The 17,500-nt window shown below is 38.1% G+C and overlaps 1 protein-coding gene across 1 annotated transcript in view; it reads left to right on the top strand.

Annotated features, from left to right (window-relative positions):
- The window catches only part of LOC138016855 (deleted in malignant brain tumors 1 protein-like), a 31,634-nt gene that overhangs the window by 2,270 nt on the left and 11,864 nt on the right, over window positions 1–17,500 (top strand). Inside the window, exons 2-3 of the mRNA XM_068864033.1 lie at window positions 13,220–13,255; window positions 13,611–13,985. Of these exons, the coding sequence (XP_068720134.1) occupies window positions 13,220–13,255; window positions 13,611–13,985 (411 nt within the window). The remainder of the gene's footprint in view (window positions 1–13,219; window positions 13,256–13,610; window positions 13,986–17,500) is intronic.

Here is a 17,500-nt window from a genome sequence, read left to right as displayed (position 1 = left end):
AAAAGGAAAAGGCAAACTGTAAGCATTTATTTACATTCCTAGAGCCAGCAAATAATGTGTTGTCTTTGATCTATTGTAATTTTTGGATTGACATTTTTGCACAAATAAATTATATGTAACTTCCAGTTTCTGGCCTTAATCACCTCCCAGGTGGAAATCTTATTAAGATCTTACTAAGATTCTTGATACCGGTAAATTCTCTTCTACTCACTAACCCTAACCTGGGAACGGAGACTTGCCGACAACCTTGAATCTTTTGTTGGCATGAAAAATAGTTACATTAATTTAGAAACTGTTGACATTACGGTACATACCAACATGAAGACGTGACTGACTTAAACATAGACCGTAAAATTTACTGACAAACTTAACCGTCAACTGACAAAGTTTAAATTGAGATGTGTAGAATAAGTTCTCAAGTGACTAGAAATACTGCAAAGTCTGCAATGCTACATTCTCCTTTTGTTTCACAAAATAACTGTTATATTATCAGAAATAATTAGACTTCTGTAAACTAGCCTGCGCTCGCAGACTGTAAAGTTGCTCCCAAAGACACTGTAAAAGCATAAAGTCTGTGTCTAGACAATGAAACTAAATGAGCCAGGTAGTTCATTGATGCCAGGACTCAGCTCTGTTTTCTGTAGAGTAACTAGGGGTATCACTGATCCCCTTTAACCCATTGACCCCTGAGAGTGAGACTTGACAGATTTTACTCTGTCTAACGCCAGATGATTTTACTCGTCAACTGGGGTCATCCTAGGGCATTTGATGTATCAATGGGTTTAGCCCTTCAAATTTTTGTCCCTTAATTCCATTAATTTTTGGGATGCTAACTGATCACAGAATTTGTTACAAGGTTTATCAAACATTTGTCAGTATTAAGTTGTATGCGGGTTCATATAGAGGCAATGTGGATTAAAGTTATAGAAAACTGAGAGATGATCAAGACCAACCTCATTCCCGGGGTCTCTCTTCTCTGCTTCCTTTCCCATCTACAACAAAGGAGGCAGATGAGAGATGCTAGGAACAAGGTTGAATAAAGACCTGGCGTCAGTTGTTCAAAAGGTGGATAGCATGTAAACTTTTATCATAAATGTTAAGCTAAGTATTTGCTGAGTATTTGCATTTCTATTTTTTCTAAGTACCTAATATGTAAGACAAATTCCATTGGATTGAGTTAATACATCTCATTTCATTGATATGATTCTCAATATCTAATCTCAGACTGGCTTCTTCCTCCAATGAAGGTTGAGAACAGTACAGTGTAATGAAACCAAATGAACTTCAAGTAAAACTTTCAACCTACCGGAAGAAAGGATTGCTTTGCATGCCAGAGAACCGAGCATTCCACTATATTTTCAAAGCGTTCTCGACAACAGCACTGTCACAAGTCAAACTCGTTCACTACGCAAAAATCACCTATTCCTATTTTTAAGAATGAATAATTTTCATGTTCAAACATTTGGTTATCCTTCCTACTTGAGTAAGTTTCTTGTACATGCATGTACTATCTGGCTGTTTCTGAAATTTTTAAATTACAATTGTATCATGATTGCATGTGGTTTCTTAAAGGGCCTGTGGCACTCTATTGCGCATGTGCGGCTGTTTGATTTTTGACCCAACGGTTCTTTTTTCAAAGCCAGTATCAATGACAGAAATCCTGTTTAATCGACACAGTGAGACGTGCCAAAGTTCTAATAACATTTCTAAACTTCAGTTTGGTAAGATACGAAGGACTTTGACGGCATATTGTGTTAGTTTTTGGGATCTGTGTAGATAAAATTCATGTCCACGAAAGCCGGATCAGGCGAAGGGGCTCGGGTCGAAAGGTTCTTACACCTAGTAGCCGCCTTGCATCCAAACAGAGAAGAAAACAAGTAATAGCAGATGGGAGAAGGCACATCGAAAGCTTTATATAGCAAAAGATGTCCATGAAAGCTGGAAAAAAAATAAAGGCTATTTGCCTCCTTGGAGGTGAGACAAAGAATGGGGTTAGTATTTACACTGATTATTGGTTTCCCTTTAGCACTATGATTCTTTGTTGTCAGCTTAGTGTGCGTTTTATTTTGCTATTCATGTTTTTTCTCCATCAGTTCAGTTCTCATATCATGGAATGATGGCTTTCAGTGTAGGGACGCACAAGGAGCAATTGGCTTCAGCTTTGAAACGTGGCAGGAAGCGTCTCGATTTAGCTGTTGAAGCCCACGGTAGATGAGAATTTTTGTTTAGTAAAAGAAGAAGGGCTGAACTTTTTTTTTGTTCTATTTTTTTCTGATTAGAATAGGGTCAAGCGTGATAGATCTGCTCAGTTTATTTCGCATCATTTGAAAGCCAATTTACCAGTACATTTATTTGCCATTCATTTAGCTACCTTTCTGCACAGAGTACAGGTAACATTTTTGATCAAGTATTTTGAAATACATTATTCAACTAATACTCTATCAAGAAATTGAATACACCATGCAAGACGTATCATGTGTATGATAAATTTTACAAATAATAATAATAATAATAATAATAATTAAATAATAATAATAATAAACAGTAAGTTATGTTCATTTTTAGTCAAACAGAAACCACCTGTAAAACTATTTGTGTAAGCACGGATCACTTTTGGCATACTGGTCCTTTGGAATGTGTGAACAGTATGTTGCTGATGTACACATGTCAATGAGAATTCCCTTCATGCAAGTTTTGTACATCATTATCAACAATGATGAGCACAGCAGTGTGATGATAGTTATTACTGTCAATGAAGAAATATGTTGTCATGAAGTATGGGTATGTTTCATTGTTGAAAACTTTAAAGGACACTGCAGGTTGACACTAGTAGTTCAGTAACTCATGGGTTGTTGCTTAGTCGATGTTTGCTACTGGTACCAACTGGCAGAACTGTTTGGCTTACAAAAGGAATTATGGCATAGAGGGTTACCTCAAATAAATCACAGACCCTGGGCAGTCAATCACTGTCCTGGCCTAGGTTCATCTGCTGAATGTAACGGTAGTGGAATATTGTAACTAGTGATTACTGTTGATAGCAATTATTAATAATTTTGCTGTCTTTTCATATTTACTGGCCCATAACCTTTTTTCTAGGGAACAAGTTTACAGAGCAAGGAAAAAGGTGACTATCCTTGATTGGAATTACTGGTATCATAATGGCTTTTCATTTTCCACCACTGAGGATCATGCTGACACCATCATTGCAAGAAAATACAACCAGAGAACAAAATCTTGGGATGTGAGGATATTAAAGGTGTCCAAAGATTGTGGATATATTTGGATGCTGCATGATGGACAAAATTTTTAAACTTCGCATTGATGACGATGGCTATTTAATCACTTGTGAAGTCTGTCTGGAACCTGACGATCCCAGAATCATTTCTCCAACAATATTATTGTTGAAAGTGAACCTCTTCCAGCTCATGAGCTCTTGGCAAGATGCAGAAACAGATTTGCACAAATAAGCAGCTCATAGAGATTAAAATGCAAAACTTTCAGCTACCATAAAACTAGGAAAAACATAAATGCCCTCACAATAATATGTTGCAGTGATGATCTAACAGTCAGGTGTCAATGGAATGGCTCAAGTGAAGCTAATAAGCCTTGCCTTTTTGCTTCACTTTTTGTAGTAACTTGAAGTAATGATTATATCTCTCCAAGTTTTGTGGTGTCATTGTGACATGTAGCACTAAGCCAGCTTTGAAACCAGGACAAGATATACAGTGTATGACTTGACAGTTTTTAACCCAAGATAAGGGCTGACCATACATGTACGTTACACATTGTATCTTTGAAATCGTTGTTGGAGTTTTGTCTCATGGTAATATATTGTATAACTTTAGAATTTTGTCTACTGATGTGATTTCTTATTGTGTGGTTTTGTACATGGCAGTTTTATTGCATAGCTTTTGCAAACTGAAATAATTTAAACTACAGGGAAAAAAAACATAATGTAAATACAAAAAATGGAAATTCCAATTCAGTGCTATGATATTGGGAAATTGACAGTTATTGTAAAAAGTGGTGTTGAGAGTAACATGTGAATACAGATGACAGACAAGCAAAATCAAATTTTATTATTGTTCATATACACATGTCTGCATCAAATTATTTGAAGATGTGAAAGCATTTATTATTATTCTAAGAAAATTTCCATTCTTGCAAAAGTTTAAGTCAGTCTAAACCAGAAGAAATGGTGTCACAAATAAATGTAATCTAAATTGCCTTTAAAAATATTTTTTTATCCTAAACCAAAGTTTCACAACAAGGCAACTAAAACAAGTCAGTTATTGGGGGTGATGGTATGCTGAAAATAGTTGTTAAAAGAGGGGATCCTGGGATTTCCTGATATTTTTAATTGGGAGTGGAGGTTCCCTTTAATGAAAAACCACACACTGTCAGCGGTTTTGTGTCTGCTATTACTTCCCAACATTTAGACAGTTTGGAAACCCATCTAAACACCTGTTGCTTAGGGGATAGTGTCTTCTAGTACAAAGTACATGCACACAGCAGAGGGAACAACTTTCCTCTTCCTTCTTCCAAGGGCAGTCACCTTGTTTATCTAGGATGTATAAATATTGTGTCCCAACAGAGTTTTTAAAAGTGCCTTGTTTGTGAAATACAGTTGCATCCCCACATCCTTTGTTTTTGATGTCCTGGCTCATACACCAGTAGTACGACAGTTACCTTATTTGCCCAATTCAGGAACTGGCTTTTGGTCAATAGACCAGTTTCATAAATGGCGACCACCTTTACAGTTTTTTGTACTTATGTTAATTACACCTACTTAATTCCCTCATTTTTAATATTCTTTTGAAAGTTGCTTGTCATAGCAAGACTAGAAAGGCTTGTTAGCTAAAACAGAAGAACATTTTATTTGGCAGGCATTATGAAACAGATCTTATTTGGGCTATACGGGGACGTGCCGCTGGATAGGGTATGGTTTTTTGGCCTCGCTGTCCTAAACAGGGTATGCAATTTGACTTGCCTCTGTCCTAAACAGGTTAGAACCTGCCCTAAACAGGGTATGGTATTACTTTTTTTTTTTTCTTAGCTTGCCACCCGGGGCCTGAGAGAAGTTGAAAGAGCATGCGATCCAGCGGCAAACAAGCGACGCGTTTCTTTTCCTGATTTGCATAATATCAACTGGAAACCGACGGTTAACCGGACATTACAATGTCATCAATCAACATCAGACCATTTTTTGGACAAGAATGCCATTGTTGTCGGTATCTTAATTTAAAATATTTTTCCACGTATCAGAGACGAAACAACTGGGTTTTAGAGACGTCGAGCATGATTTCTCTGATTTAAATGGTGTATTAAACAGTTTAAATTCATATAAAACCAGAGAGTGTGCATTTTGTAACTTGTCCTAAACAGGGTCATGAAATGGAGGCTGTTGTCCTACACAGGGTAGGGTATTAAATGTATTTTTGTCCTAAACAGGTCAGGATTTCAAACCCCCAGCGGCACCCCTATACCCAAGCCTCCTATGGCTTGATTTATAATTTACACTTCTGCGTTTCCATTCACATGAAAATTACTGAAATAAAAGTTCAACGGAAGTCGGGCGGCCTTCTTTGTTTATTCCCTTGCAATACAAATTAAATCAAGTGTTACTTCAATTACTCGAACCAACTTGTTGTAAATCACTTTCATCGGACACTGTTCATTATTTCCACCGAAAAAAAGTTCAACAGAACGCATGCTTTCTCCTTTTGGATGAGTTACGCACACCAAAAACAATAAACAAGTAACGTTGTTCTAGCAGGACTTGGCTAGGAGGTGACACTTTTTATCTTAAGAATCAACGTTCGACGATATCTATCTCATTGACATCTACTTCATGAATTAAAGCGGGTCCAGTTAGGACGAAAAAAACCAATATTCTTACGGCATTGTCTTTAAAGTCGTTTTGCTAATACGTTGCTATCGAAATGCTTCACTATAATGAAGAGGCTTACATCTACTTTATCGGAGGAATCTTCAAGCATAATTACATGCTTAACCAATCATAATTACATGCGTAACAATTAATCCAAACATGTAACGCAGGCCAGCATTGCTTCATACGAAATAAAAGTGAATGACCTGAATTTCTCTCATTAACTACCAGTTGTCAAACATTTTATTTACACGATCTCCACACTGACTGGCCGACAATTGTCACTCTTTTAAAATCTTAGCTTTTTATTTTGGGTTCGGTTAACTACACGTTCTACCGAGAGCGTGTGAAGAATATAGCACTCGTTTACTGATTAAGCCTAAGCGCTCGTTTCAGTCATAAGGCCTAAGCACTCTTTTGAAATCTTCATTTCCCTTTCATTTTCTCACTTACATTCATTGCCCACTTTCAAAAAAAACTTACTAACCCACTACGGGAGTGCAGACCGCGGTACCACTTCCAAAAACACTTATTCGCCCACTGCGGGACCTCGGACCGCGGTAGCGCTTACACAAACACTTAGTCGCCCACTGCGGGACCTCGGACCGGGGTAGCATTTTCAACAACACTTAGTGGCCCACTGTGGGACCTCGGATCGCGGTAGCATTTTCAACAACTCTTAGTGGCCCACTGTGGGACCTTGGATCGCGGTAGCATTTTCAACAACACTTAGTGGCCCACTGTGGGACTGCGGACAGCGGTAGCCCTTCCACAAACACTTAGTCGCCCACTGCGGGACCTCGGACCGCGGTAGCATTTTCAACAACACTTAGTCGCCCACTGTGGGACCTTGGACTGCGGTAGCATTTTCAACAACACTTAGTGGCCCACTGTGGGACTGCGGATAGCGGTAGCCCTTCCACAACACTTATTCGCCCACTGGGGGACCTCGGGCCGCGGTAGCGCTTTACACGAACCCAGTCATTCAGTGCCAGACTGCGGACCACGTCATCTTAGCACTAACGCTCCTAAGTGAGGGGGTATTCTGAAATTGCTATTTCATCGAGTTTCCTAATTACGTTTTTCTCCTAAGGGGTCTGCGGAAACACTGCTTGTGCTTCGCTATTTTTATTTCCAAGATACATAGAACGATAAATATCTCATCTCGCGGGCGTCGTGTGAAGATTTCTATTGGTTGAAAATTGTGTGGTTGTCAATCAAGCTCACACATGCGCTTTATCGTGACACAGGCCCTTTAATAGGTTCTTATTTCTCAGAGGAACAACAATAAATTTCTATATTTTTATTTCATAAGATATTTAGACAGTATTGCACTGTAGCTTTATGGAAAACATATTTCTAGAGAAAATCCAATAAAATGCCAATCAAAGAAAACATATACACGATAACAGAAGTTTTCCCAAAGGTGATTTTTTTGTAAAAGAACTTCTTTTTCTTTGCCAGGCTGAAAAGGTTCTTATATTTTTGGGTAAAATGCCAAATTTCAGCCTGTACTAGGTTCTTATATGTGAGTTTGTACTGTATGCATTCTTCCCTAAAATAGAAAACTAATCCAGGCTATCAAGAGTACTTTTTTTGCATTTTAATAATCAGATCAACTACTCCAGAGAGAAGCCTGGAAGTCGCAAACGGGTTGAACTGTTGAGCTGTGTTGCACAGCAATACACAAATAAGGAAATTAAGCAAATGTTCAGGTTTACTAACACTCAAGGAGAAGAAGTATCATGCACAGACTACGAATTAACAAAAGCTAGACTTCATAGTAAGATGTATGGTCCAGGAGCAGCACTTCCGAAAATAAGACACCAATGTAGTCATAAACTTCCCCCAGAAACCATTGCTTTTGTCTTGGAATTTATCAATCATCCAGACAGTGAAGAGTATTCATCTTATAAAAGTGGCCCCTGTGATGGAAAACAAAAATCATGGATAAGTGAATTATTAGAGGAGGAAATCAACCTGTTTTGTGGTTCAGTTAAGCGAAACAAGTCTGCCTTTTATGATAGATATTATATGATAGATATATATATATATATATATATATATATATATATATATATATATATATTATATATATATATATATATATATATATATATATATATATATATAACAACTGGAGATTAGACCTATAAGCTTTAGTACATTTTTTAAGGGTTTGTCTGCAGGAAATTTCAAAATAATGGCAGAGAAGGCAGGACTCTAACATTTGCACAGAACTTGGCGCAGAGTATTTCATCCTTGGTAGATAAGCTGCTAACTCGTTTAGGTGAAATGCTGAGGAGCCAACGTAAACCAGACATGACTCCAGGATTAATGAGCAAAGCAAAGAAGTTGAAGGGTAAACAAACAACGTTAACAAATAATATATGACTGTTTCCGGTACAAGAAAAGTCAGAACGAACATATTTTTGCTACAGTGGTACATGTTCCAACACCATCTAACAGGATATTTCAATAGCTTTGCTCTTAATTTCTACACCCCAGCAGTCTAGCTTATGTTTTTTGGCATCACCTTCACGTTTTTGAGCAATAAAAATTCTTGGAAATGATGTGAACTTTCCAAAAATAATGTACAAGGCAAAGAATGTTGTCCAAACATGAAAAGTACAACCTTCTGGCTGAAGAACGCTCGCACATAAAGGAAGCTCGAACGCAAGTGGTTTCGAAGGCCAATTATGTAAACAAATCGAGGTGGTGTATTTTCAAACTAAAATTACGCAACTGGTTCAAAACAAAACCACGTTTATTTAGGTAGCACTGAAAAGCTTGCACTTTAACGTTCAGTAATGTAGTGACATGTGTCTGGTACACTATACAATGGACTTACAACAAAGCGGATAAACAGTGCTGCCATAAAGAATTCGTTAACCAATTATCGATCTCTGCCACAAAGGAATCGCGGATAAGTGGAAAAGTTCACGATTTCAAAAGCATTTTACTATGCAAAGTGCAAGCACCAGAGGTGATGTTCAAAATAACAGTATGATCAGTAATCCAGTACGTACCAAATGGAAGCAGATCTCTGGCTGAAAGGGTGATGTGTAAGGTTGAGAAATGCACTACCCTGCAAGTTTGAGGCGAGATCAGACAACCGGTTCAAATACATTTAAAGCAAATAATGATCAAATCAAGAGTAGAACATCTAGAAACTTTCAGTTAAGACGTGCAATCCTTGGTACAACAAGATTAATGCTGCGTAACCTGACAAGAAACAAGTAAATAATATGGGTTTCGCATAACGGTATATGTTATTTTCAATTCCCAATTAAACGCATAAAAATTCACGGCCGTATATTCCGCTTACACTGAAACAACTAACAAAATTACGGTTTCAACAGAACAGGTGAAGTCAAAACGTTTATTCTGAAATGTTGGCAGTTCCATAAAGTTGACAAATAATCTCGTTTGAGCTTTATTTTCTCAAGGGAGAATTTCGCTCAATGAATGGGAGAACGCAAGTTCAGCTCGACCGGTTTACCGCTCGAATATTATGCTAATTGTACTTTAAAGCAGTCTTTCAAAAATATTTCAGAGTTTTAAAGCATCACTTGTCATTGACATAACTTAGGTTATAGAAGTAAAACAATTACATCCTTTTAATGAAGTGATTTGGCAATATAGTATCGAAAGTAAACCGTCAGAATCAGCCATAACTTCTCTGACAAACGGCCGGCATTGTTCGCATCTCATGGCAAGTCTACTGAAGCGAACCTTCCATTTGCATCCTAGGTTTTTTTCTACCACAAAATGCTTCATTTCCTTCTGACAAAAATTAGAAATGAGCAAAGTGAACAGCACTTTTTTTTAATCGAAATGATTATAGCGGCCACCAAAGTATTCCCTGGCGCGAAACAAACGTGCTTCCAACTAAACTTGACCGGCGGCAAAAGATTGGTAACCTTATCTTGAGGTTGAGAGGTTGCTTTGTGAATGTCTCCTCGTTTTACAGACCAACCCTAACTTTGTCTCTGATTTTCCTTCAACTCACCATCCACAAATCTCCTCTCACCCCCCCCCCCCCCCCCCCCTCCATTACCTGCTAATTAGTGAATATTTGGGTGCTTATCATTTAGCCAAAAAATCCGGAAATTTCGTTTTGAGGTCAAATGGAAAGGCAATTTTTCGGAAAATCTTTTTGGAAATAATTGTGGACAACCTCCAGAGGTAATCGGAATGGAATTCGGGAAATTCCCTTACCATTTGGGAGAATCGTTCCGTTTCCAGGCTCTTTCTCACAAGATAGAGTAAATGTACAGGATGGAATGCCGGGTTGTAAATGGTAGGTGCCATTCTTATCCGGTTGGTCAATAAATTCGGATAATCGCTTACCTTTATGCAACGATCATTTCATCCGGATTATTTGGCTAAATGGTAAGCACCCTTTTAGTTAGTGGAGAGAAACCCCTTCTTGTGAGTTGGATTCTACTGTCAACCCCATCAACAAAGCCGCAAAGGCAATGCAATTCATTTTAGGTGTTATAGAAACGAGAGCAAGACTCGTAGCGGGCTCATCAAATTAACCCAAATCCGAATGTGGCAGGATTTAGTGCTGACTCGGAGAGTGTAATATTTCAAGATGCTTGTTAAACGGTTCATCAATTTCCAACCAAGGTAATTCGTTGATATTTCCCACAATCAAGAATAAAGCTTAGTTTTCATTTATCCTTGTATAGCATGATTTTATGTTTAAAGTGTGGATCCTAAAGGATACTGCTGGTGAGGAATAATTATTTAGGGACAGGTTTAACTCGAACATTTTCATTGGAGTCTTAATAAAGGTCCTCACATTGGCGTTTTTGGTAAATTAGTTTCAGGCCTTTGATAAGACCAAAGCGGGCAGGTACAAAACACAGGTCTAGGTCACAGGTAATTGTTTTTAATTACCAATACAGAAACAACGCTAACCGTTCACAAATGCTAACATTAGGCCTTAAAACATTTATTTAGGCGTAATTAGGCCTAATGGATGTTTAGGATACTTTTTGTATGGGTTAAACAATGACCTCTGACCTGCACCTGTGACCTGAGACCTGTGTTTTGTACCTGCCAGACCAAACCTTGTCATAATTTAAGTATCAAAGTCAGCTAATATTTTTTAATGCAAGTCAAATCTGCATAGGACACTCAAACTTGTTGATTGTTGTCTCAGTGGTCATCCAACCCTATTCCAAGAAATTGTAAAAAATTCAGACGTAATAATCAAGCTCACACGGAAACTTCTTCATTGCTTGAAATTCAAAAAGTTTGCTAGAAATTCCAACTCACCCAGTCCTGCTAATGTTGAGAGCCTCGTCAATCATTCCTAAAAATTCCCACAGATTGTTAACTTCTTCACTGTCTTGCCATATTTGCGTAAGTGGGAAAAGTTGGGAATTCCCTAAAAATTGTTGCAACAATTTATTTTGCAAGGGAAGTTATGTCTCAAGCCAGTTTTTATTTGAATACTTGATCGTCGAGTCATCACCAATGGTCAAAAATTCCCAATGTTATAAAAATAACACAACCACTAATGAATTGAGTCAACAAGAATCATTGTTATTTTATACAAGCCATCTCAAACTAACATTACAGGATAACATGAAATAAAATGAGAATTTTATTATGGAATTTTAATAGTTTTAAATTACTGTGACATTTGTTTAGGTTATCAAGAGTTTGAGGAAATTTTAGTAAAATCAAAGGTTTTGAAATTCATCAAATGGGTTTTCACGGCATTTTACTTTTATTGTGTATTGTCTTTGTCTTATCATAAAAGACTAGTAAATTATCAGAAATTCATGAAATTCTAACAAAATGTCAAATTATATGTGATTTTAAAAGTAAAGGAATATTTTATTGTAAATACTCCTTTTAAAGATTCCAAATTTCCTTATGAGCCGCATACATGCACAAAAAGGAAAGGAAATAAACTTTATGTAAGTGTCTAGTCATTCTAGCACTGGAGGGCAAATTGGGGAGCAAATCAAGTCAACTGTTGGTTTTTGAGGAGAGGGGAAAACTGGAGTACCTAGAGATTTAAAAACAACCCAGAGCAGAGTAGGGCCAGGAATTGAACTCAGGCCACATTGGTGGAAAGGAATTGCTCTTGCCACTATGTCACCAGCCCTGGACAATGCCAGAAATGGCCACCATACTTAGGTCGGGAAGGCCATGGAATCCTGGGGTATTCTTTTTGCATAGCTGGGAGAGAAAGCCATGGATGCCTTTGTGGCCAGGGTGACACTTGCAACAAAAGCCTGGCCTCGGCCATGCTTGGTGCGCATTTCTGGTCCAGGCTTTCCTGGCAAGCGTGGCCAGGCCAGCCTCTACCCAGGGTCGGCCAGGGTTTTTGGGTATACAGTATACAGGGGCTTTTTAAATCGGGTATACATTATATTGCAGCTTAAATACGGGTATTTGGTATATCACTTTCTTTGAATTTCAGGTATATAGTATACAATGCTTCCATTAATTTTGGGTATATTTGTGTGAATTTTGGGTATTTTGGGGTATTTTGCCCCCCGACCCTGTGTACCAGGCTTGCCAGGCTTTTGATTGCACTCCTGATGTGAAATATAGTGTGAGGAGCTTTTAGATTAACTTCTAAATTAACTTTAGATGTTTATTAGTTTTATTTGGAACACAGCCTTTTCTTGATGTTGTGGCTTGTTGTTACCTGATTATTTGCATGCATAATGAGGGCAAAATCTATTCTTATAAGTAATCTTGGATAGTGGTATAAGCTTTTGTTTTATCCACAAAAAATGCAACCAAGAGCTCCAAAATGGTGCATTTGTATGATCTGCAATTTCAATCAATCACTTTCAATCGCCATGTCTGCTTTATTTTTGATTTTGGAAAACAAAAACACGTTTTGCTTTGTCAAGACCACCTGAAAAATGGTAGACATGTGGGGGACTAGACACACTTGCCACATTTTAACCGACTGCAGTCTCAACCAGAGAAAAGACAATGTCATTGATACTGTGCCTTTAATAGGTCTTTGGGTAGTTGGGTAGAAGCATACTGATGGAGTCAATCCATGAAAGCCAGCAAGTGTTGATTTAGGGTTAAGCTGCTCTTGTCAGCTCATACAGTAAATCAGAATGGGTGACTAGAAATAAAACTGTGACAAAGTCAGGGGACAGGGATGTGCTAGCTTTCAATTTTCTATATAAATTATTATTAAAGTAAATGAAAAAAAAAATTTTTTTTTCTAAGAATATGAAGCATCTCATTCCATATGGCACGGCTTTCGCCATCTTGTTCTTAGACCAATCATGCTATTCATTTGTACTAATTAATTATGTTTCAATTGATTTTCAGCTTTCATCTTGGCTGAACTACACATCAATGCAGCTCGTAAGTATGCTTGATTTTAGCCTGTTCCAGGCTCTCAGATAGTGGAGGCGAGGAAAGAGAACAAGCGCACTTTTTCTTCATTTTTTCGCACGCCGATTTTTGCGCTGCGCACCAACTAACTGAACCCCTGGAAGAGGCTAGCTTGATTTTGAATGTGTTTTGCAGGCAGATTTAATTTATCTCCAAACTCCCTACCACTGTCCTGAAGAAATAATTAAGCTGTTGTCCAGTCATCTGGAAACTTGCCCACTCTATTATGCCCCTTCAAATCCATCCTACGTGTTGTCTTACCTGTAAATGTCTAAATATTGGATGACTATACCATATTATTATGGCTTTTTCTCATGGTTGATAGAGTGCCTTGGTGATGTTAGTAACCCGAAGATCATCAACTTGTTGGATGGAGAAAATGGCTCTATTTACTCGCCTAATTACCCATCTGCTTATGGATCAAATGAAAATTGCAATTGGCTCTTTAATGCAACCAGAGCCAGAGTACTTATCTACTTTACATTCATGGACTTTGAAAACTGTTGTGGTTGCGATTATGTGGAAATCTTTGATGGACCAAGTGACAGTTACAATTCACTGATAATGAAAGGTTGTGATACTAGTTTTCCTCGACCAGTATATTCTTCAGGCCGCTACTTATTCATGAAGTTCAAATCTGATTATTCTATTCAAGCACGTGGATTTGTGGCACACTACAAAGCACTCAGCCGGAGTTCAGGTTGGTTAATTACAATCATCATGTACTGTAGGTTAAGTTGGATCACATTAATCTTCCTTTTCAGAGAAATTAAGCTTGTCGTAATGATTTTAAGTGCCTTTGCTAAACTTATAGGAAAGGTCTCAGTGACTTAGGTTAAGGTCATTTCCTTGACTTTTTGGTTCTTGCAACTTGATTGTGGTGATATTCAAATGAGAATACTTAATGAGCTAATATGTGATGAGAGTACTGGCAAATTATTCACTGAATTGAAGGTTGATAGGGGTGGAAGAGGTATTTACTGTAATATTCAGCACTACTGCCAGAGGTGAATACCACTTGCTAATGAAGCCCAAGTAAATGAACCAGAACATCCCAAAGGTGCCGTTCCTTTACAAGTATCATGTCTAATTAACAATTAGACCTGTAGCCCGCAAGGTATACAGGTCAACAGCCCATGAGGCAAAGCCAAATGGATCTGTTTCGGCTAGACTGTGCTAGTGACCTCAGTAGTTTCTGAAAAACAGCTACTCTATGATAGGGAGGATTTGGGGAGTTTACTCTGGTACAGGGTAGCAAAATTCAGCTGAACCAGCTCTGGTATAGGCTAAGGGTTCCAGGGTCCTAGTGGCACATCCCCCACCCAGAAATTCCTAAAGTACCGCCCCCGGGCCAGAAGCTAAGTAACTCTTGACTCAAGTTTGTTAAGGCTTGACCAAGTTCATAAATTGGCACATCATATTTTTGTTTTACGAGGAAAAATTTATCCAATCGACGTTAACTTGAAATCTGCATGCTTAGCTTTCGACTCGCTCTTTCATCTGGAATGTGTCACGTGATTTTTAACGGCCAAAAACAATTTAAATCTTTTATTGGAAATAAGGATGGAAAAGTCATCTTATATCAAGCTGCCTTGCTCTAGTACTCCTATCGAGGCTTTATCACTCTGCCTTTTAATCATATGCCTATCTTAATGGGAACGGTAAATTAAAATTAAAAGAAAAAAAGAAAACAGGTCAAATCACATAATAAGTGTCCATAGAGGTCACAATGAAAATGAACGATATCGCATTAATAGGTATAATTATGCGTTAACGGTAGTTTTAAGCAGTTTCAAGCAAAACGTTGTCGGACTTATTTAGGGTAAGCCTTGCCCCAAACTCAAAAGCAAGCGTTATGACGTCTTCAGTTAAGAAATGTGACGTGACACAGACAACTACGAGTGAAATGCATAATTAAAAATGAAAAGGTAAGGATCCAGAAAGTGGAAGTATTGTTAAATATTCAAGCCTCGATATACTTGGGGAAGTGTAAAATGATCTGAGAAATGGTCATACCAACGTTTCGTTCATGTTGCCTATGTCAAATAAGGACTTAATGCAAAAAAATGTGTTCCTTCCTTTTACCTAAAAAACTCTACTATGTAACTTCATAGTAGCATAATGAATGTCAACTTTTTATGACGACGAGTAATAAACTATTCTATATATATTTACTACACCTCTGTTTCACATTGTACAACTGAGGAACTTAAGGACGGTGCCTACTAATTCAAAGGTATTTTTTCCCCGGTTTACGATTATGCGGGAAATGTACATCTTAACAAGTGTTATCGAAATCGAAAAAGAAAATTGGGGGTAACCAGGCATTTTGCAAAGATAATTCATGAATAATATTTGTAAAAAGCTTTAAAATACAAAGCCATGCAAGGCGTTCTTTCTCAAATTGAAGCTTAATTATCTCTGAAAAATACATGGTTACCCCCAATTTTCTGTTTGGATATCAATAGTACTTACTAAGATCTACTTTCTCTGCATAATTTTAAGCCGCGCAAAAATATCCCTGTATTAGTAAGCATCACCGATAGGAAATCCGAGTATCTCGAGATGCGGAGAACGTATGCGCAATAACAATAGTAGGCACGATCAACAGACGACGATTTTGTGAAATATGATGAAAAGTTAAGCAAGTCCTCGGTCCCCGCGTCCCCGTCCTACTTTTCGAAACAGCCGATTCTGCGTGGCCAAGTTGTCCCCCGTCCTTGATAATTTATCCAGTTTTTTGAATACTGGTTTGAGTTTTGATTAGAGCCGTAGCTAGATGATAGATTAATGAGGTATCACTGAGTTTTTGTCCAACTCTATTTTATCTGCGGTCAGGAGGAACTTTAGATGTAAATTGTGTCTCGCTATGGCCAGAGTCCGAAGAGCTCTGCACACTACTTTCAGTGAGCGATATGATGCACTGTCGACGCTTTCTAGTACCTTTGTTGTCCTTGTTATTTACATTAGACATGAGCAAGTCAGTCGCTGCTGAAAACCAGCAGAAATATCTTCACTTAGCTGGTTGAAAGAGCTCTTTCTGGCCTCGAAAAGACGTGTAGTGGAGAGCACGTGGTTGATGTTGACATTTTTACCGCCATTTTTAAGACCCGAGTTCATCTGCACTTCTAGTGGTTTGTTAGGCTTGCTGTTTTGATGAGAACCATTTTTGGGAGTCACAGTTATGAAAGTGTGCGAGCCCGATGGGTGCACGTCTGAACCCATGGCATCCACGCACTGAGCACGCACTGAGCTGATTTTCCTCTCGAGTCTTGCTTTGGGGCTTTATCGCCCATTTTGTGGCTCAAACGATCGAAATCGTATTGAAAAGAGCTCTGTCTCTTCTACCTATAACTCCGAGGAGTTCTTTTGAGCCATTTGTAGAAAATTTTCAGTTAAAAATAGCGTGCGTTTTCTTTGCGACTTTCTGTTTGCAAGGCAAACCGCGCATTGACTTGCTTGGCATTCACTTGCGATCTCACGTGATCCCGTAATAACGTAATCGTAATAGTGAGGTAGAGGGCAATCTCACGGTCTCAAGATGAAGCACAAAAATCTCACGGTAATCAGATTCACAGGCCGATGGAATAAACTTCCCTTGAATATTTTCATTTCTGCCTTGTTAAATTGATTTTCTATAGAGATCTACCGGTTCTATAGGAAGAGTCACCACCTGATGAGGGAATTCCACGTTAAATTTCACGCAAAAAACCGATATATCCGATGAGTGGGATATATCGGGTTTTCAAGTGAAATTTAACGTGGAATTCTTGAGTCAGGTGGTGAATTTTCCATGAATCGCATAGCTTTTTAAACATGTCCTTGGTCGAATGTTGCAGTATTCAGTGGGCGCTAAAGTAAGCCATTTCAATTGATTGAACTGTCACCTGTTAATAGCCAGCAAGTAGAAATCAAGCTGTATACACAAAGGTTTATTCCTGTTTCTCAAATCTTCGTTTTCTGAACTTTTACAGAGGCTCTACTTTCTATTTTTACTTCGAAAATCATCAAACTGAATGCTATTGGTTATTTCACCAGCACAGTTCAGCGTGCATCCAAACAAACAATGTCAACTCAAAAATAGTCTGGTAAGTTGTTGTTGTTTACTCGAATTGGACTTGGCAGGCAAAAGAAGCAAAAACTAAAAAACCGAGTAAACACTTTTTCACTGTCTAATGTTACAAATTTGTCCATTTTGGAAAATTCCCAGGGCCC

This window comes from Montipora capricornis, chromosome 9 (assembly GCF_036669925.1).
Source record: "Montipora capricornis isolate CH-2021 chromosome 9, ASM3666992v2, whole genome shotgun sequence".
NCBI lineage: Eukaryota > Metazoa > Cnidaria > Anthozoa > Scleractinia > Acroporidae > Montipora > Montipora capricornis.
Note: the sequence above shows the minus strand (reverse complement) of the source record. Positions and strands in the feature narration are given on the sequence as shown.